Source organism: Motacilla alba, chromosome 7, assembly GCF_015832195.1.
Source record: "Motacilla alba alba isolate MOTALB_02 chromosome 7, Motacilla_alba_V1.0_pri, whole genome shotgun sequence".
In the NCBI taxonomy this organism is placed as follows: Eukaryota; Metazoa; Chordata; class Aves; order Passeriformes; family Motacillidae; genus Motacilla; species Motacilla alba.
The window spans coordinates 11,490,116-11,511,297 of NC_052022.1; the positions used below are offsets into that span (position 1 = coordinate 11,490,116).

At 46.2% G+C, this 21,182-nt stretch overlaps 1 protein-coding gene across 37 annotated transcripts in view; it reads left to right on the forward strand.

Annotated features, from left to right (window-relative positions):
- The first annotated feature begins 595 nt into the window (after positions 1-595).
- The window catches only part of CLASP1 (cytoplasmic linker associated protein 1), a 176,195-nt gene continuing 155,608 nt past the window's right edge, over positions 596-21,182 (forward strand). For 23 of the 37 annotated variants that reach the window (XM_038143228.1, XM_038143230.1, XM_038143242.1 and 20 more), the window contains exons 1-2: positions 6,018-6,156; positions 17,608-18,082. In XM_038143228.1, coding sequence (XP_037999156.1) covers positions 17,888-18,082 — 195 coding nt within the window. In that variant the 5' untranslated portion in view covers positions 6,018-6,156; positions 17,608-17,887. Of the gene's footprint in view, positions 2,518-6,017; positions 6,157-17,607; positions 18,083-21,182 lie in introns of those variants that run through there. The other 14 variants (XM_038143249.1, XM_038143255.1, XM_038143259.1 and 11 more) reach the window with 2 other exon arrangements.

The following is a 21,182-nucleotide window of genomic DNA, read 5'->3' on the forward strand; positions in this document are numbered from 1 at the left end:
GTGTAATGTCAGTGCAGCTCCATCATATGAATCACAGCCTAAGTTTTTATCCTGAGAACTACTACCTCATCTTTTTTCCCCCATCGGGTCATAACTTTACAAGATTAAATCCTGCCTGTTAATATATAGTACAGAATCAACCAGTTGTTTGTTAAGACTCATTTGGAGTTAGTGATTTGGACACTTGGGATTGGATGGGCTGCCAGTGTATGTTTGCTGTGTTGCCATTCAATGTCAGCCCTCCCATTGCATTCTGTAAGAGCTTCCATTAATTTCAGTAGAAATCTGCATTTGGGGTGACCTAATCTTTAAAAAGGATCTTAATCCACTTAGCCTCTATTGCAAAGCTCAGCATTTTTTCCTTGTCAGGAGCAGACTGCATTCCTAACCTTGATGTGTCACTTTCCAGTTGGATTAATATTTGAGTGAGGATAAAAGGAAATGTTTTCCAAATACTGAAAGAACCCATGCTGGTAAGGTATGTGCACATGCAATGTGCAAGTATTAAAAAGAAAAAAAAAAAAAAGAGATACGAGCATAATTATGTTTGGATGGTGGAAAAAAGATAAAATAGTATCAGCAGATGACTATAGAGAACAAGCACAGGAAGAGGTAAATCCATTCAAAACAGTGTAACTGGGAAACAATCAGGGAAGCGGAAATGGGGATGAAATGTCGTTTAATGTAAATTTTAGTGCAAGACAAAATAGGACTCTAGTTTGACCTGTAAATGTCTCTTCCCAGAGGCCTGGGGGCAGCCAGGAAAAATACAGTCTCTGATGCAAATGTAAGACCTGGTGCCCATGCCTTGGTAAGGCCAGGGCTGATCTTCCAGGCTACTCCATTAAATCTAGCACAGCTCAGAAAGCATGGAAAACTGTTGCCAGTAGCCTGTGTTCAGTTTTGGGGGGGGTTCAGCTCAGGCTCTGGTCACAAAACAAAGAACACCACAATTAACACTAATTGGTACCTTCCTTGATGTTTGGTCAGGGAGAATGAACCATTCCCTGCCTTCCTGGAGGCAGTCACTCCAGGTCAGGGGAAGAAGCCTGTGGGGATGTCGCATGGCTCACAGGACCTTCCTGCCAACGGGAAATCTCGAATCCAACCCAATTCACACTGCCTGAGGACTACCTGCTTTGTACAGGATGTTTCTCCTTGGGTGGCCAAATGTCTGCAAGGAGTGAGCACACGTAGACGAGCCACTGTGCGCTCCATGGGCCTTGAAGCCATTTGCTCATTTCCCTTTAATCAAAACCTTCTGCTCTTGTGTTTTCTTTTCTGTTTGGTGACTGAAGCGAAGCTTCATGTGCCTTCACGTGGGAGTTAAGTGGGTCAGTGGGATGCTTTGTTCGTGGCAGCTCTCACGTGGAAAAAATCCGATGCAAAACGCTGAGGCTTGGCAGGAAAGTGCCAATTAAAGATAGCGGTGCGCGAGCACATTGTGTGAGCTGAAAGTGCTCAAATCTGGGGCTGTGACAACTGCCATGTGCAAAGGGAAGAACAAAATTTCACGTTGATCTGAAGTACTTGTGATTTCCCTGTCTCAAATGTTGTTCTCATGCAGCATGGACGAGGAGTTTATTCCCTGTTTCCCAGGTAAGTGAGGGGTAGATGAGGTGAGTCACACCGGGGACCTGTGCCAGAATAGGATCAGCAGCACTCAGAAGTTGGGTACTTGGACTTCACCTCATGTTGGCCCATGGTATTTGTGCCAGCAGCAGTCCAACCTTCTCCTCAGCATGGATCAAGGCTGTGCAGAAGTGTGTGAGTGCCAGGAGACGGCAGAGACCCATTGCTATTGAGTCAGCTGTTCTTCCCCTTCTTCTTCAGCGAAGCTGTTCTTCCCCTTAGCCATGCAAGCAGTCAAGTTGGGGCAGCACATAAAGGAAATGTGGCCAAGTCTGCATAGCAGTGTGCTCAGCTCTAGGAAAGCAACCCAGGGACAGCCAGGCTTTGACACTGTTGTCCTCTGCTGTTATGGGCAGCTTCATCATCATACTGTCATTCATAAATAAAAACATTTCTCCCTGAAGCACCAGGCTCTCAGATGCCTGAGCAGATGTTGTGCAAAAGGGCCCTGAAGGAAAGGGGAAGAGCAGGTCATTCAGGTATAGTCAGTGTTTCTGCTGAAATAGTCCATCCATCTGCTTCCCACTAGTTTTATTGATACGTTTTTATTTGAAAGAGCAGTGTTGTTAATTGAAAGCTAGACTATCCTTACATTTCTTTATTTAAAAAAGCTTTCTGACTTCGTTTTGCCCTTACTTAAAGCTTTTTGTGCCCTTGCTGCAGATGTCCGTAAGTTCATCTCTTTTTTCACCTTGCAGATGGGCTGTGCTTTGTTTTGCACGTGTATAAGCACACAGCTCCTTGTGTCCAACCAGACCTTTCTCAGCAAGCAGGGAACAGTGTACTTTGCAGTGGACTGATTAGAGAGATGCCTGCAGCTTCACTGGGAGCAGTGTCCTCTCAGGAGACTTTTCCACTGCACTGGCCTCTTTGTTTTGGAGACAGGTAAGTAAATGGAGATCTTTCAGAAATGAGAGCATAGTAAAAAGTACCTTTTTTAGGTATGTCATGGATAGCGGTACTGCCAAATGCCTGCTGCTGAGCCACTGCTAGTGAAGGCCTGGTCAAGCAGTCTCATGTGATGGCAGCAGCTCCTCCCGTGGTGACTTCAATTTCCTTCATTTAGAGAGTCCTCTCTGCACCCCAAGATGAATCCCCAAGGGCTCCTTAGCAATAGCACAGTTGTTAGCTGACCATAACTTTAGAGAAGCTGAGGCATCCCTGCAGACTGGATTCCATCCAGAAGCTTAGATCTGGCTGCCCTTGGGGTATCCTGCCGTGCCTTCACGGTGTTTGCATTGGGAACTGTCGCAGGCGATGGATGTGCAGCTCTGTCACAGGTGTGCCAGAACTAAGGCAGAGTGATGGCCCTGGGAAAGCTGGTGGATTGTGCCATGGAATCGAGAGCAGAATGAAAGAATACTGAGATTAATGTTAAGAAACCTAAAGGCCAAGAATCAGAAGAATGCTTTCGCCTCCTACTTTTAAAAAGTTGGAAGAAAACTTGCAGGTTACAATGTATTTTTAACTTCTTTTCCTAATGAAAACAAGGCTTATGTGACCAGTCTGTCTGTCTGCTTCTATTCAGCTGACAGGCCAACCCCCTCCTTTTCCCTTCCCAGTGTTTAGGGGGGAGGAAACAATCTCAAGTTTCATGAGAATGGAAGAGCGAAATAATCATTGCCAGCCTCAGGGGAAGGCAGGAGGGAGCTCGGCCTGAGTGGTATGATCCCTTGTGATGGAGGGCTGCCCTTCCATCTGCACGGGGAGACAGCCCTGGACTAACCCCACCGTGCCACCGTGTCCCCTTGGAGGGGAGTGGCGCAGGACACACAAAGGAAGGTAGGGCTGCTGAGAGGGCAGGGCGGATTAGAGGGACAAAGAACACAGACCTGTGAGAAACCAGGCATCATTAGTGCTGCTGCTCATGGAACAGTGTCTTGAATATAGGCATGAGCTGTTCTAAAAGTCTCTGCGGGGAGCAAGGAAACAGTCATGTAGTAACAGGAAAAAAATCCAAATATTAGAGCTGATAATGTGACAAATTTATTTCTGTGCAGACTTTACCTGCTTTAAAATAAAAATGTGAAGAAAACGCATAAAGACCATGTCCACAATCTGCCAGTTGCACAAGGGAGCTTCTAGGTTTTGTGCAGTTGTTGTCCCCTGAAGTCTTGCAACAAAAGAGAGAATAAAAGTTATATTTTCTGTGCAAGTTTTACCTAGGAGGGGAGAAAAAAAATACCTTAACCTATGCCAGCTGCATTTCTCAGCATTGCTTTACAAAGCTTTAGCCTGCCAAACAGTGAATGTAGAATCACCAGAAGTAAGAATCTGTGAAAAAGGGGCAAACATACAATTATATCAGAAGGTAGTTTTGGGAGATTTCCAAAGTAAACGCCTCTTCATTGTAATACTGAAGAGAATAAATTCACAGCAAATGTGTGACACACAATAAGTAATAAATGTGTGACACAAAGTTATTGATTTACTAAAACTAAACAAAATATTGTTTCTCATAATTCACTTAACTTAGTACTATTCAGTTTTTATCTTATTTATCTTTTTAGCTCAAAATGAGCAAGGTATTTTGTGAAGGTATTTTGGGAACAGAGCAGGAGCTATCTCGACTCTCTGAGAGAACTTTGCCTGTAGTTCTAGCAGATCCAGGCGAAGCGGAATGATTGGTCCTTTGTTAATGTACCCATGGTCTCTGTCCTCAGCTGCTGTTGGGAGACTGCAAAACAGGAGAAGGGCGAAACACTGGGGGAGTCCTGTTTGCAGAACTGCCCAGCCAGGGAGGGGAAACACAGCACACGGGCTGCGCTGAAGCAGAGCTGTTGTGTCTGCTGTGGGTAGTGCTTAGCCAGTTAGGGCTCTCAGGAGATTAGCTACTGCCTGGGGGTGAGAACCATGGTAATTTCTAAAGCTGGTTTGTAATCACCTGCTTTCAGTTTAGTCAGACCTAGCATCCTTTTAAGCACTAATATCCCCAGCTTTCTCTTGACATCTGTGCAGCCTGTTCCACACTACACTCAGCCTGTGCTGATGGCTTCACCCAAAGCAGCAGGTAGGTATTGCAACCTGATGGCAAAAAAAGAACAAGCTGGAAAATCTTGGATTATTTGGAGGGAGCTTGCCAGAAGTCACTGCTGTGCCAGAGCTGTGAGCCAAGGAGAAGGGCGTTATTATTTCATGAAGTTATGAATGAAGATCAATCCTTTGTTCCCATACTGCTCTCCCACGTTTTGAGGCTCAGACTTGGTGTTCATTGGGAGCTGCAGTGTTATGGAGGTCAGCTGCCTTCTGCAGCACAGAGGACGAGGACAGTGGTGGTTTGAGGGGACATGAAGGTTCATTCCCCACAACCAACGGCAGAACAGCAGTCCTGAGTGCAGGGAACAAGATGGCCAAATACACGTTGGTAAAGAGCTTCTGCACAGGGCATTTATTTCCCATTCTCACCTCAGTTATAGAGTGGGAGTACTGCAATTTTTTCCATGAAGGAGAAAGAAGTAGTTGCTTTTAAATGCAGCTTTTAAACTAAGGCTGCAAAAATCAGCTTTGGAGTGGGTCTAGTGGGAGGGCAACAAAGATCATTAAGAGACTAAAGCATCTCAGAATCAGAAAAGGCTGAGAGAATTGGGGCTGTTCAGCCTTGAGATGACAGAGGGGACCTCATCCACGTGTATAAATATCTAAAGGGGGATGTCAAGAGGATGGATCCAGGCTCCGCTCGGTGGTGCCCAGCAACAGAAGAGGCAACAGGCAGAAACTGATGCACAGATTTCCGCCTGAACATGAGGAAGAACTTCTCTAACGTGCAGTGACCGCGCACTGGAGCAGCTTGTCCAGAGACAGTGTGGAGTTTCGCTCGCTCCAGAGCTGCCGTGGCCCGATGCCGTGCCCTGTGCCGGAGCAGGGAGCGTGGCCCGGCTGTGCCGCTGGGCTCCGTCCAGGCCGTCGCCCGATGCCGTGCCCTGTGCCGGAGCAGGGAGCGTGGCCCGGCTGTGCCGCTGGGCTCCGTCCAGGCCGCCGCCCTCGCTGCTTCAGAGCCGCCCCCCGAGGGCGGGCAGCGCGCGCTCACGGGCACGCGGCAGCGCTGAGCCCTCGCGCTCTCCGCGCGCCGCCTGCGGGACTCCTCTCAAAGCCTTTCGGCCTGTCCCCGTCGGAGCGGCAGCCGGGGGCGCGGCGGTGACTGGAGGCCGGTCAGCGGGGACGGGGCCGTGGCAATGCCGCTCGCGTTCCCGGGGACACGCGTGTCCGCGCTCCGGGGCCCGGTTCCCGGCGGGCGATGTCGCCATGGCGACGGGGCGCGCGGTAACGGTCCCCGCGCATGCGCACGGCGCGCGCTGACCTCACCGCGGTACCAGCGGCCGCAGGGCGGCGCCGCGCCGGCGCGCGGGGCGGGGCGGGGCGGGCGCGGGCGGCGCGTGCGCGCTGGGTCCCCCATTCTTCCCGTGGTCAGCGGGGCGCGCGCGCGGCCATGGAGCGGAGCGGGCGCCGCCGCCGCCGGCACTGAGGGAGGGAGACGCGAGAGGGAGAAGGGAGCGCGTCCGCCCGGCCCCCGCCCCCGGCCCGCAGGTACCGCCCGCGCCCGCACCGCCGGAGGGCCGCGGGGAGAAGCGCGGCCGGGGGGCTTTGTGTGCGGTGCCGCCGCCGCCGGGTGACCGCGGCGAGCGCGGTTCGGGGCGGGGCCGAACCGTCCGCGGCACCGGCCGGGAGGAGCGCGGTGCCGGCTCTCCCAGCGGTGCGGTTCGGGAACGGCAGGGGAGGGCGGTCCGGTGGGACCGGGGGCGCGGGGGCTGCCGGGGCCTGGCTCGGGGCCGCCGAGCAGCGGCCGTGCGGGAGCGGCGGTGCCGGGGCCGCGTCAGAGCAGGGGTCCCGGCGAGGCTCCCCGCTGGAGCGGCCGGCTCGGCGAAGGGAGAGAGGTGCGGCCGCTCTGCGAGCGGCGCGGGGCTTTGCTGGCGCCTGAGGCTGCTGCGCTGCCGGAGCATCGTGCGGCTTGGGTGGGTTCAGCCCTTGCGCTTGGCCCCTTTGTGCACGTGCCGTGCTCTGCTCGGTTTGATTCTGGCAGCATTTCGAATGGAAGTTGGGTCAGAACTGTGACTTTGTGCGAAGAGCTGGGTTGGTCATTAGATAAATCCTGCAGAAATGCTTCAGAGAGATACTGGGTCTGAGTAAGTGAAGTGTAATTGTGCGTGTTACAGGCCTGTGTGGGCTCTGCTTAAGGTATTTTTAATGTTGTATGTCTAAAGATACTGGTGAGAAAGGGAAAGGCTGCTTCCTTCCCCAATACCCTGAACAAATGCTTGAGAAGGATGTGGGAAACTGAGGTAGGATAACAGGCTCAGGGTTGTCTGGGAAGCCTGTGGTGGAGTAGCACAGAGGCGTCCCAGGTGTGTGGGTTGTTGTGACCAACAGATTTCTCTGCCCCTTGTGGACTTACTTCATAAGTCAGTGTTTCGTAGAGGAGACTAGGGTTAAGTAAAGTAGCGTGTGCCAAGCCAGTGTTAATAGGGATGTGGTCTCCAGCCCATCACTTCTGCCAGCATCAGAGACAAATATGTCTTAGTCCAGTTTGCTGCTGTAGCCCATTTCTCTGCATCTTTTGAGCTGTTGCATCTCTGTTCTGTGCTCCTCTTGATGCTCCCTGGGCACCATTGAGGACAAATCAAAGTGTTGTCGCTTGACACCTGCAGACACAGATCCATCATGTAGATCAGTAGTGCTTAGATAGTTCTCAGAAAGGCGTTGGAAGTGCAGGTATTTGTTTCCATGTGGAATTCTGAATTAGATTTAAGAGTTTTGCAGCTGGAGAAGGGAAATGTTTGAGAACTTGCAGTAGGAGTCAGCTTTCTCTTGAGTAAAGGACTACACCCAAGTGCGGAGTGGAACTGCAGTACTGTCATATTCAGGGTCTTCCTTGTCGTGGCAATACAGCTTGCTGTGTGCAGCAAGCCTTTGTGCTGCATTCCTGGGCTTGGCAAAGTCGAGCCTTTGCTTGTTTTCTCTGTTGAACCCTGTCAGTGGGACTGAAGCCTGGAAGTTACGAGAGGGACAGAGGAATGACATGTCACCATGGGTGATTCTCTCTGTATTTCATAGTCTCACTTGATTAATTTTTTTTAAATTGTTGCCAACATAAATAGATTTTTTTCATACTGGTGCCTGCAACATTCCTGTGAAGTCCTTAGAATTTGTCAAGCAGCTTCAAAACTTTCTGTTTCAAGAGGAAAAATGCCATGGCATTATACACTTCAGCCTTGCTTCACTTAGCTGATAACAAGCAGTGTTAAAAGGGATAGAGCAGCAGATTTTGGAAGTGGAAATATTTCTCTAGTTCACGTGATGTTCCCCAGAAGTGCAGCTGGAGAGAGTGCCTATGATTGAATGAGTTGGTCCTCCAGGCATCTTTAAAGTTCTGTAGGAATCTTGAATCTATGCTACAGCTTAGGTCTTAAGAAAACCATATATTTAAACAGCAGAAGTCAAACTGAAATGAAATTTCTCTGTTTCTCCCATGTTAATCAATCCTTCTCTATCCATCAGGCAATTTGGTCAGGGCAGTTGGATGTTAAGAGGATGAGAGTTGACAGCAAGTCTGGCCACGTCTCTGGTGATATACAGCATCACAGAGGAGGATGAGGGCGAGATGTCCTCTACAGAGGAGCCCTCAACAACCTTTGTGTCAGAGACAGGTCAGAAAATGTTTCAAGAGGCTGGACACGAAGTGTTCAGAGGGATAAAGCAGTGACCTTCCCTGCATGTACCTCACAATTTCAACATACGCGTGGATTTCTGTGGGAGTAATGTAGCTTTGAAGCTTGTGGACTGCCATTACAGGTCCCTTCTGGCCTCAGATGACTTTGGATCAGGCTCATGTGTCACCCTGAGCGTCTCATTATCTCTGGCCTTGCCTGCACTAGGGCTGGAAAGCTTGTTGGTGTGCCTGGATGGGGCTTGCTGCTGTTTGTGCCTCCTTGGCTGGCAGTTGTAATTGAAGCTTCTCCTGGATTGTGACAGTGCCAGCACACCTTGGAGCAGTGATTGCCAGTGCAGTGGAGAAAATGCTGGCAAGTATAGAAGGGTCTGTCACCTGAGCGAGTAAAATAGACTGTCCATGTCTATTAATTTCTTCAGACTGCTTCTTGAGTAAATTCTAAGCAGTCTGACTGTGAGGGAAGGGGTTTGTTTTTTTCCTTGATGAAGGTTGATGTGACAGTGATGTGCAGCTTTAGCTTTACCTGGCTGTTTGATGGTGTCCACTTGATGTTGTGCTTTGCTCAGTTGTTCCATTTCCATCGCACTGTACAGTGTTGAAGCTTGCATTACATGTTTCTTTAGAGCTCATTCAGTGGTTTGGATCTTGTCCATTGGATCAACCTGTTACCAGTTCTCAAAGCTATGTGAAAGCATGATGTGAGCTGTTTATGAGCTTTGCACAGTGGCATACTGAGGAGCTGAGCACATACATGTTCCTTGGCATTCTGCACTGCGCTGCTGTCTGGCTCTGTCATACATGGGAGAGTTCACTTTCTCCTCTCTTTGGGAGCATTAGCACTCTTACACCTGGAAAAAAAGCCACACCACAAAACCCAAATGAACTGGATGGAGTTGTAACTGTTCACGTTGTAAAAGGGCAATAAATGGGTTTTGTTGGAGAGGTTGCAGGTGCTCCCCAAGAGATTTGATCTCAGTTCATGGTTAGTGTTTGAGTTCATCTGGCTTCCTGTTCTGCCCCTTAATCAAATCTCTGCATGTTTGGCTCTGCAAGGAGGGAGATGTCCATTCTGCATCCAGAAAACAAGTATGCCAAGCAGGAGCCACAAAATTAATTATTAGGGAAGCGTCATCATCATTAGTTTGTTGTGAGTGGGAAGATTTAAAAATCTCTAATTTGTTTTCACCGCCAGCAGGATAACAGACTAAACAGCCTAACCAGGCCAGTCCCTGATGCAGTGTTTCGGTATTTCAGGCTTAGTCTGTGGCCCTTTCTTTACATTTTTTTGTGTAGATACTTCAGATTCCAAGATATTTCAGAAAGCCTAATTGAACCAACAGTAATTTGCTGAGGCAGAGATCTGAGATCAAAATAAAGTCAAATTTTGACAGGTGTTTCAAAGTGCTGCTGAGCAGAAGGGAGGAATTGCAGGTGTGTCTCTGCTTGTTATATGCAGGTGGTTTCGTAGGCTAGAGATTCCTTTAATTGTTACTAGGGTTCAGCTCAATTCATGGTGCTGTCAAATAAAAGCTCCTTCTGCTCCTCCATGTCCTGTGTTTCCTCTCAACCCAGTGTTTTATGTACCTTAAAGTGTCATGGTGGCTTTCTGCACTCCCCTGCAGTCTGTGCTGAGAGATTTCTTTGGCCGTCCACTTCTGTGCAGTTGCAAGTGCCAGGCTGAGTAGAGTCTGCTTATGCCTGAGTGTGGAGGGTAGCCCTCCTTCCCCTCCCTGGAGCTGAACTGATTCCAGGTGCTGGCTTCTACACCCCCCCAGCCCATCAGTTGAAATCCTGCTGCTGCTGAGTTCTCCTCTCTTTGGCCAGGAGTTTCCATGGCAGCCCTGGAGAACAGGGGTAGGCAAAGACCCCTGTTGTGTCATGCAGAAAACTTGTGCTTAGAGTCATGGAAGAGACACCCCACAGCCAGTGTCCCTTGAGGGCTTGCACCCAAGGTTTGATCTTCTGTATTATTTTCCCGTTCCAGCCTGTCATTTTACTGTAAGCACTTGTCTCTCGAGTACTTCCTTCCGGGGTAGATCTGGCTTGGACTTTCACACAAAAACTGACTTCTGTGTCACTAGCCAGTTATATATCAATAGGAATAGCAAGGTCCTGAAGGACTGGAGTGAGAAATCTATGTCAAACCTACTGCTCTCTTTAAAATTCAGTTATTTGGATCTTATGTTCTGTATTGGTTTTTTCTTTTCCCAAGGTGTTATTGCACCCTCAGTTACCACTGCCACTGGAGACTTACTTTAGAGTGACTCTGGGAAAGGCACTGAATTCCTACCCCATACCTGCCTGTAAAATAGGAAGGTGCTATTATACTACTTTTTTCTTCAAATGATGTACACAAAGGAGAGGCTTTCCATCTTCAGGACTGCCTAAATTAGTAATCTTAGCCTGAGGGACTTAATAATTCACAATGCAAAGAGAAATTACAAGATTCAGATGTTCTGTGAAGCCACTTGTCATGCCAGCAAACTGCAAGTGATGATGGGTCGCTGTTCTAATTCTCAGTAATGTTCTACTTCCAAACCTTGCTAAGCATTTTACCCACAAGGCTACAGGTGAAGGTCTATTCTTCCTTTGTTTTTTCCAGATGATCCAATATTGCTGCTGGATTGTGGAGGAAAGGGTGAGGATGTGGCTGGAAAATTTTGTCCTGCTCTTCTAGTTGCTGTAGAAGGGGAGCTGATGACACTTCCATTCTTCTGAGATGTCAGACAGCCCCCTGGAGAGAGCCTTGTGCACCCTTGGCTAGGTCACCTTGCAGAGCCAAGCTGGAAGTCGCAGAGCCAGTGCTGTGTGGTTTGTGTGCCAGGGTCTCACAGTGTCAGAGCTGCAGGCTCTGAGATAAGGTTAGATCTCTAGAGTAAGGGACAGGGAGGATATTTTCATACACATAAACTCAAAACTCAAGAACTATTCTGAGAATAAGTGTCATGATGATAGTCCCCCCCACCACTGGTCCCATAGGCCCCTAGTAAGTTGCTTGTAGTACATTTCCTTGGAACCATGAACTGAGATGTCTGCAAGGGGGAGTCCACGGGGAGCAGCTCCTGCCACTATAGGATTTTGAGCTGTGTCTTGGCACTTGAATTGTTAAAAAGGAAGGAGACCTTGAAAGCTCATTTTAGACTTGTCCTTGTCTCAGACAAAGTTAAAACCAAACTAATTTCAGAGAGGGGTTGTATTAGGAAAACAAAAGATGTTAAAGCTCATCTCATTTTCTACCCTACTCTGGAAGGGTTGCTCCCAGCCTGCAAAGTGGTTTCATTACAGTGTAGGGTATTGGAGTCACATTGAGGTGACCTGTGACTTGTCTTGATGTGCTGCAGCTTCATTGCTGATGAGATTTTTTTGAAGATTGTTGCATTGCTGAAATTGGTAGCTCCGTGTGAGGCATTCAGTTACCCAGGCAGCAATGTAAACCTTTAGTGGAGGCATAAGAATTTCTGTTATCTGAAGCTTATCTCTCATCTTACCCAGGCTAGGTAATGCAACTTTCACAGCCAGCATCTGGCCTAGAAGGCCAAGGTTAGCTTAAGCTCTGGAAATCTTTCAGCTGTCTTCGCTGTAGAAATCTGCCTCAGTTTTCCTGATGGCAGTGGAGTTGTGCCCTGCTGCATGTTGGTTACTGGCTGTACTTTTGGAGATGAGCCCCTTTCGTGACTCCAGGCAAGTTTGAAGACCAGCCAGTATTTAGCAGAGCCCTAGCAAGCCTTCAGCCAGACGTGGCTCTTCTAAGGATGAGCTGCCTGCAGCAGTAGAGTTTTACGCTGCTTTAGTGCAGCTGGTGCTGTGGGAAGATAAAGAAACCCTCCTTTGAAGACCTTCTGGAAAAGAAACTGCATCCATCTAGGCAGTGCTTTGCTTCTCAGCAAGGTTGGACTGAGAAGTGGTGGCACTGGCACTGTTTGAGGACAGTTAAAAGTTACTGGATGGGGCGTGGAAGGAGTGCATCAAGTGCCACCAGAGGCACTTGGCACAGCGAGATAAGCACGGGGCTGTCCCACCAGCTAATTAGCAAAGTATGAGTTGTCAGTCTGGAAATCTAAGATACCATCTTTGAATTAGGGGGAGGCTGAAGTACAGGGCAACACTAATTACTGATTTAAAACAATCACAGTGATTGTGTAATGTTCCCTGTCAACAAAGAAACATGATTACCTTCTTATGGGTACAGGTGAACAATGGGGAGGGCCCATCTGTCAGTTGCTTGGTGGAAGTTTCCTACAAACTCCCTTTGGCTCCAGAAAAATGTTGCTTTCTTCTTCAAGTAGGACACTTGATGTTGTACTTGCCACCTCCTTCTCTCAGAGTTTGAACAAGTAGGAACACTTTGAGCTGCTTTGTTCACGGCTGCTTGCACACCCGAGGGAACAGTAGGTTTGATTGCCTGCTTGGTGATTGTAATACTTTGTAGAGGCCTGACACCAGTCCCCTCTGGGGAGGGTATAGCTGTGCCGGTGGAAGCAAAAATAGAGAAGTGGACAGAGGGCTGAGAACTTCCACCCTGCAGAGCTGCAATTTGACACTGCCTTGCTGATGAGATCTCCACTTAGTCTTTGCAGCACATGGTTTCCACATGCTGTTCTAAGTGCTCTGAATTTCTTGCCCAAGGGGGCTTGGCTAGCAAAACAAGTAAGTTATGTGTTTACACTGCCCACCTTGCAGAAGTGGTGAGCTGCTGCAAGTTGGATGCCTGGTTGCTTTTGTATTTGAAAAAAATTGCTTCATTTGGCTAGGGTGGAGATCCGCTGAAGGATCAGAGTTCGACTGTTGACAGAGGTCTGTTGAATATACCTTAAACTAATTTTAAACTGAAGTGACTGTGCAATTAGGTCCTGAGACTTGTGAGGAAGGAGACTTGTTGGTACTACTGTGTTGCTGTGTTACTTGTACAGATGTTGGGCTACAGCTAACCCTGTACACAAAAAATAAATAAATAAAAGGCACCAAAGGAGTGTGGTCATGTTTACAAGTTGGTTACAAATTAAGCTCACTGGCTGGAAGTTGAGGGATACCTTCAGGAAGATGACTGGTTATTGAGTGGTGCTGGCTCTTGCCTCTAGTGATTGTGAGTGGCAGCAAGATGCTTGTCTCTGCGTGCTTGTGTCTGGAGCAGTTGTGCTGGTACAGTTGTCTGGGGAAGTTATGGACTGCATTGACTTGTTGGCAAATGAAGATGACAGTGAAACATGACAAAGATGATAACCTGATGTCTAGAGCAGAAAAGAGTGGAACATCATTTTTAAAGTCAAATACTTATATTGGAAGAACTCCCAAGGATAGGCAGGACACCAAGAGAGTAATAGTGCATTTTTATGTGCTTCAGGTTCCCTTCCTTGCAAGAGGAAGAAGATTCAAAATTTCCTGTGAAGTTATCCTAAGATAAAATCTTACTTGAGAATTGCAAATCATGCACTTTCACTTAGTCTGAGGTCAGTGCTGTTCTCCTAAGTGCTGAAAAAAATTCATTGTCTTAGGTACCCAGTTTAACATTGCCACAGCATCTTAGGTAACAAGTATTTCGTTTGATTAATTTATCTGTTGAGCCAGTTGCTTTACTGTGAATTCTATCAGCTTTTATGCTGTTATGATGGATAGTATCTAAGCTGAGTAACTTTGTGCTGTTTGATCTTTGTTAGCTTTCCTCTTTAAATTCATTTTGAGCTCTAAAGCGGCATTAAACATAAACCTTTGGATAGCTGTTGATGGAAAATTTGGGTGTTGCAAAGCATATAGTTTTGATGGCTGATTAGTGAAACAAAGAACTTTTTTTCAATGACAGAATTGGGGTAGTTTTTTCTCTTGGGTTGTTTTGTCTACTTGGTGAGCCTAGCCTGTCTCTTCGAGGTCAGACTACAAGGTTTGGGAGGATTGGAGAAAACCCTTGCTCTGGAGCTTATACTGGCAACCCTTCTCAAAACTTAGAGGAGCTCCAAACACCAGACCTGTGCCACTGAGTTATTAATTTTGAGTTCTGCGTGACTGTTCCTCTGTGGGAAGAGGTTGTACTCAACATCCCTGTCCAGAGTTCTTTATCTCTTGTAAATTTGGCTACTCAGAAAGTCCCGGAGTAGACCACTGGGGCTGAGAACTGTGGCTTGGTGTTTTTCAAAACTTATCTAGGGGGCATCTGCCCAGATGATTGCAGACTTGATGGGATGCAGCAGCCATATGCTTCATTGTCTGGCAAGTTAGGTTTTTTGTTAGCGTGGGTCTTGTTTTTCTCAGGTGGTGTTTTTTCCACTTCCTCCTTTTGGGAAGAGGGGAGTCAACAGACTTCCTAACATGTGTAGGATAGCTTTATTTTTTGGTTTTTTTTTAGAGAGTGCTTCTTAAACACCTGTTAGCTGGCAGTTGCAAGCCACATTGACCTTTCCTCTTGGTTTCCTGTTGCTGTTTTCCCCAGGATTCAAAGATGTTTCTGGCTTTTCTTCCCCACATACATTTGATAGCGGTGCCATAATGTATAGTGGATCTTCTTTATACTACAGTCCTCAAGGTTGTGACACAAATTTGTTCTTCTGTAGTGTACCATGATTTTTATCCTATGCCTTCCTTCATGTGTTTAATGAGCAAGGAAAGTGGAGAGAAATCTATTTATATTAGTTTGCTTTAAAGATTGTTTCTGTGCTTATAAGTCTTTGTAGGCAGAGACTTATAAACTCTTTCATGAAAACCACATAGAAGGCAGACCTGAATCTTTGAATGCTCATTTCTCATGGCAGTATGGCTGGCTAATTGTTTCTGGACGTGTTGGGGCATGTCTCTGAGTGGTGTTAATAAAAAATGGCTATTCTGTGGTAACTAGCACTCATTCACACCCTTCTGTAATCTGAAATTTCAAGTTTAAGCAAGTTCTAAATTTCCATCGTAAAAGCAGTTTGACTTTCTTCACTATCTATCCAGTTTAACAGAAGGGTCCTCTTTTGAACATGTGTGCAGCTTCTGGAGCTCCAGAAACAAGCTGCCCAGCTAACTTGCTACCACTAGAATGTTGTAGCAGTTTAATGCCCTGTCCCTTCTCCAGAAGCTCTGTGCTAGAGAGGTGTCCAGTGAAATGCTTCCCTACTATGTGAAAGTCCATCCTCTGGACATGTAGACGCTGCTGTGTGTAAGACTGTCTCCCTTAAGAGGAGTGTCTGCAGCAAGGAGCAAGACCAGCCTGTGCTAGAGGGCAGGGCAGGGGCCAGTATTCAAAGCTGCAGACAGGGAGACCTGAATGAAAGCATCTGCTGTGCTTGTACAATTGTGGAAGTGGCTCTGGTTTTGTGTCTGTGCTGCCATGGGAGTGAGTGCCATGTCATGAACCATTTTTGGTTGAGAATGGGAAAGCTCAGAGTGCTTCTTTCAGATTTGGTGCTAAATTGACCAAGTGAGAAACTGTAGCATCAGTAGAAGCTGCAGTAAAAAAGGCAATGCTTCCTTCTAGTTTGGAACTTTATTTTAGAAAGAAAAACGGTGTTAAGAGTACTGATTGGAGGGGGTGTTGACAGTCTTGGAATTTAAAATCAAATCCCTCTTGAAGTGACTTGAAACAAAATGGTGAGAGTTTTGTGTGTCCTTGAGATGGGGTAGGGGTGACAAGCAGTAACCTTAGATTTGGGTAGGGGTCACAAGCAGTAACCGGGTACAGCGCTAACTCAGAGCTTGGGGTGCTGTGTGTGCAATAGCACCCAAGGCTTCCTTGCTGCTCTGGGGACGAGGCTTTGCTGACAAGAAGGGAGCTTAGTGTACAAACATGAGCAATCCCTTCTGGCTGGGGGTAGGATTTGCCTGGCAGTTGGTTGAGGTGAGTCCATTGGTTTACTGAACCAGTTTTGATGCCCATCAGCCAGCAGGGATTTGAACTGGCTGCCTGGAATGGAGGGACCTGCACTCTGGTGACTCCTGCACAAGCAGTGTGGGAAGCTGGGACGCTTGTGGCAATGCTTGTAGGGTTAGGGAAGCTTAGGCCCTCAGAGCTGAATCTAGATGCTGTGCTTGGTGGTGGTAAGAGGTGGCCAGGGAATATGGGGGTGAGGTAATGGACTGAATAGCCTGCTTTGCAAAGGGTGCTTTTGTTTCCAGGCTGGGGTTCTTGTGTTCATCTCATCTGCTGTCAGGTCCATTTTCCCTTATTAAGACCTTTGTGAATGCCTTATTTGCTCAAACAGAAGGTATTTATTTGCTGCCCCAGTGCTTCCAATTAGCGAGCTTGTGCTTCCTTACAGCTTCTTTCCAGTTGTTTATTGAACCAGGTGTCCGCTGCACAACCTCTTCCCTTACTCTGAGCTTGACCTGCTTTCCTCATGTTGGTGGAAAAAGTAGGGCAGATTTCTAGCTTTGGGTATTATTAGCCAGGAAACAAAAAGACACCCTGAGTTTTTATCACCCACTTCCTAAAAGAACTAACCTGTGATGAGGGAGTGCTTCAGGAAGCACTGTGGTGATGCCAGGAACCCTGGTCTATGGGAAGGTGGAGGACAGGCCCTTAGTCTGTTCCCTGGCTGCCTGGAGGGATTAATTTGACTGCAGATGGAGGGACAAAAAAATCACTAATGAAGGGGACAAGAGAGTTCTTAGGGTTTAAGAGCATAAACAGAGCCCACACATACAGTAATTTACTTTTTTTTTTTTTTTTTTTTTTTTGCATAAGCCAAACACTTCTGAGTTGATGCTGTGCCTTGGAGTGGCAGCAAAGTTTAGCCTGACCTTCTTTGTGTGTGGCCTTGGTTGTCAACTGCATTTAGAGTGTGCCAGTGAGTGCTGTTTCCTGGACATGTGTAGTTGAGATGTAACAGAATTCAGCCTGGAAACAGCTTGAGCACCTAAGTTTTGAAAACTGATCATTTTACATTCCTGGAGCCCTGTGTTAGTGCTTTGTCTTGTTGACCAGCTGATGACATTGATTGCTGAAGGCCAACAGTCAAAATGGGATCCAGACCTCTTCCTGCTTTGACTTAAAGTAGATAGGTTTTCCTGGTGACCTGCTGAAGGATTTTGTCTCCACCTTTTCGGGTGGATGGTGACAGTTGCAATAATATTGATTATTAATCAACTGTTACTTTAAGCCATAAATTTACTGTCTGTCACTAAAACTTCCAGGGAACTGATGGATAACTGCTATTGTAAAGAATAAGGTTTTTGTCCTGACCTACCTTGTTTGATTCCTAAAAATAGACCAATGCTGCTTGTATCTGACTTACACAGCTTCACAGCCGTATGTGAATAACCTATTTTGTGACATGCTTTCAATCTTTTTTTTTTCCTCCAGTCTTAATTTAACCTATAATACTGTTCTTTTTCATTTCTTTCAGAATGGACTGCTGAATTGGGATTTATTGCAGACTCAACTATACAGCGCTGCTCATTGCTTCATCTATTACTAGTTATTTAAATTGGACTTTTAATATCCTGCCAGCTGCTGTCCACACACACATGGTGCATTGTTGCCATTCTCAGAATTGCATCTTTGAAACCCAGGCCCTCAGTAACCTTCATAGAAGAAAGAGGCGACCTCCTGCGTACATTTGTAGAGGGAGTTTTTGGCCCTGCTGCCCTCTGGCTCTCTGGCTGCTGCTGTATTTCTGAGACACTATGGAGCCCAGTATGGAGTACTGCTTAGCGCAGGTGCTGCAGAAGGATGTTGGAAAAAGACTTCAGGTTGGCCAGGAATTGATAGATTATTTCTCAGATAAACAGAAGTCAGCTGATCTTGAACATGATCAGACTATGCTGGATAAAATGGTTGATGGACTGGCCACTTCTTGGGTAAATTCCAGCAATTATAAGGTAAGACTTTGTCATGTGGAATGTGATTACTGTCAGAAGTGTTGATGTCAAATGCTACTTGATCTAAATGAAAGCTGTATGGTAGACATTCTATACTGTTCTGTAAGCTGGTGATTAGACTGAAGTGGTGACTGTTGTTCCATATCTTGGTAGTTGATAGCTGCTATGATATCGAGGACTCAAGGCAATAAGAATTAAGTGAACGGTGCTTTAAGCACAAGTGAATTTACATTTGGTGTTCATAGTTTGTGATAGTCTGTTTTCTTTGTTAGCTGGTGCCATGCTTTGATCATCTCAATAGTTTAGCAGTGTTCATGATTTCCTGCCCTACTAAAAGGTTTATCAAACTGAAAAAAGCATATATAAACTGCATTTGTTTTCACTGCCATTGAATCTTGTAGACTTTTGCTGTTTTCTGTGGGCAACATAGTAGATGAATTATACTTAGCTCAAGAAAGATAATGTGTGTGTCTTCTTTTGAATTTGATAATGTTGAGATGAGTTGGTAGGACACGGGACTCCACTGCCTTGTTATCCCTGCCGTGTTACTTCATTTCCCTTCAGGTTTAATGAGGAAGTCCTACCACAGCCAGGTACTGTGGGAGTGGGGAGGGTTTCTCAGCTGTGACTTGGAAAACTCTTGTCCTGGTCTGCTCATGAGGCTCTCTGGGAAGTCTGATAAAGTACTGAAGCTATTGTATGGGATGTAATAATGTTCCTTTCTGTTAAGTGGTGAGGAATCTCAGAGTGAAAGTTCCTACAGAGCTGGGCCTAAAGATGGGGGTTGTACTGGAGTTCATACCTGTACAAGTGAAGGAGGGACTGGCTGTATAGGTTGTAAGTGCACTGGAGCTCAGCATACTCAATTAAAAATGATTTTTAATGGGAATTTTGGTTGGGAGGTTGTTGTCACATTGCAGAGTGCATTTCTTTCTTTTCATTTTTGAAATGCAGAGTGCATTTCTTTCTTTTCATTTTTGCCAACAAGCAGCTGTTGTAGAAGCTCTTTGGCATGTAGGGAAAAAAAGCCCCCGAACACTAAAAACACTATCACCAAACCACCAAAGCTAATATGGTCTCAATAGAGAATCCTTTCTGGTGGAACACATGAAGAAATACTTAGCTTGCTGTTGTGAACAAGGAGTGTACATATAATTTTCTGAGAGTATTACATATTCTTATTGCCCCTTTTCCTGCTAACTGGCTTTCTCTTACAAATTTCCATGATTCTCAGTGGAAGAGTAACTCAAGCACAGTAAAATTGAAATTATCACAAAATGTGCTATTTGCATGGATTTCATGAAGTGATGTGGATCATAGAGCTGTGCAGTGATTTGCAATCCCAGCATCACACTTAGTTTGCAGAATTTCTATTCAGATAACATGCTTGTCTTCCCAATCTTTTGTCTGTTGAACTACATGCTTAAAATGGTCTGTGGTATTCATTTTCCAGTAACAAACTGGGGGCACTTCTGTACTGCAGTGACTCTGTTCCAGAACTCATGCTGCTGAGCTGGCTGTTCATTAATGTGCGTGTTCTATAGATAGCACTTGCTGTGATTAATAAGTTCTAGTAAGCATAACAGAGACATGTCTCAGATGTCTGGAGGGTGTTTTCTCAGTGAATGAGTATAGTAGGAGATGTGAAGCCTTTGAGTGGGGCAAGCTGGCTATGTGAAGGTCAGTGATGTGGTGAAGTCTGCTTCAGGATCCAGCCAAGGCTTAGTGCACCCTCTTATGCCAATCTCTTCCTTTTGTTTTAATGCTTGCATCCACATTATTGTTGCCTTTTTTGCTGACTGCTTGTGGGGTAGGGGTTCAGAAGCTCATCTTTGTCTGCTGTGAGAGAGCACAGGGGAGCTGGTGTCATCTGATCCAGTTCACGGATTAGTGTGTCAACTTTAGGAGTGAAAGGCTAAGCATCGCTGCCCCAGGATAGCCATCTGGAGAGCTAAACTGCAGTGGCCTGCTCACAGTGGAAAAGCTGAATATTTGTAGTCTGTTTCTCTTCTCACCTCAGTCTCTTCGTTTGAAAAAGTATCAGCTTAAAACAAAGATGGAGATCATCTGCATGATTTGAAATTTCCTAGCACTTCAGGAATAAAGTGTGTGTTCTCAGGATAAGACTGAGTGTGGATAACAAGAGCCATTATACTGGGACAGCATCCAGTGGATTCATGGCTCCTGCCTGTCTAGGACTACTCTAACTAAACACTTGTGCTTATATGTTATCACTGAGGAAACATCAGTGAACCAGAAAAGAGGCATCTCTAAGGCAAACCAGTTTAGTTTGGGTTAAAAGGAGCTTGAACTGATGATGAAATTGCACCTTTAGAGGAAGGGCTCAAGCTATCTCCCTCATTGGCATCCACGTCTGATCTGTGTATGTCATGACCATCATTGACCTTTTTAGGCTTTGCTGTTTTTCTGTACATTGTTTCTATTTTTTTATGACACTACTTTGTGAAGTCCTTGACCTCAGCACCATGACTGCAGATAATGGAGTCTTCTTTTTCAAGAGATTCAGAAAAAAAAAAAAGAATAATGGAGGGCAGATATGTTTTTCTTTGGTTGATGCTGTCTCAAGTCTGTTAAAAACAGCATGTGTAAACATAGCGAGCCCTAACATACTTCTGATAGCACTCAGTATTTTAAAACTCCTTAACAAATCATCTTGTGACCTGATCGCTGGTCCCTGCTTTGTAACAGACAGATGTCTTAGGTGAAGAAGGCAGTTGGATAGTTCAGGATGCTTTTCAAGTCAAGGAAACATAAAGGTGATTGTAAGAAACAAAGCACTGAAGTCTAGTGCAAAGCCTTTTGCATGTTTGTGCTTGCTAGGAGTGTGCTTGAACTGCACCTAAGAGCCATTGCAGCCTTGAGTTTTCTCAGCAGTACTTACAGGTGTGTAGAAGACATTAGAATGGTGCAGAGTGAAAAGATGAATTCTCTTTGAGAGCTCTTACTCCTCTTTGGAGCGCAGTTGCTTAGAGAAGACAGCCTGTGTTTGTGTGAGCACTAGGATATGTGGATTACACCAGTGAGGTTGAGCTGGGGAAGGTTTTACAGGATGCTTTAGGCCAAAGAGGAATTCTGCCTC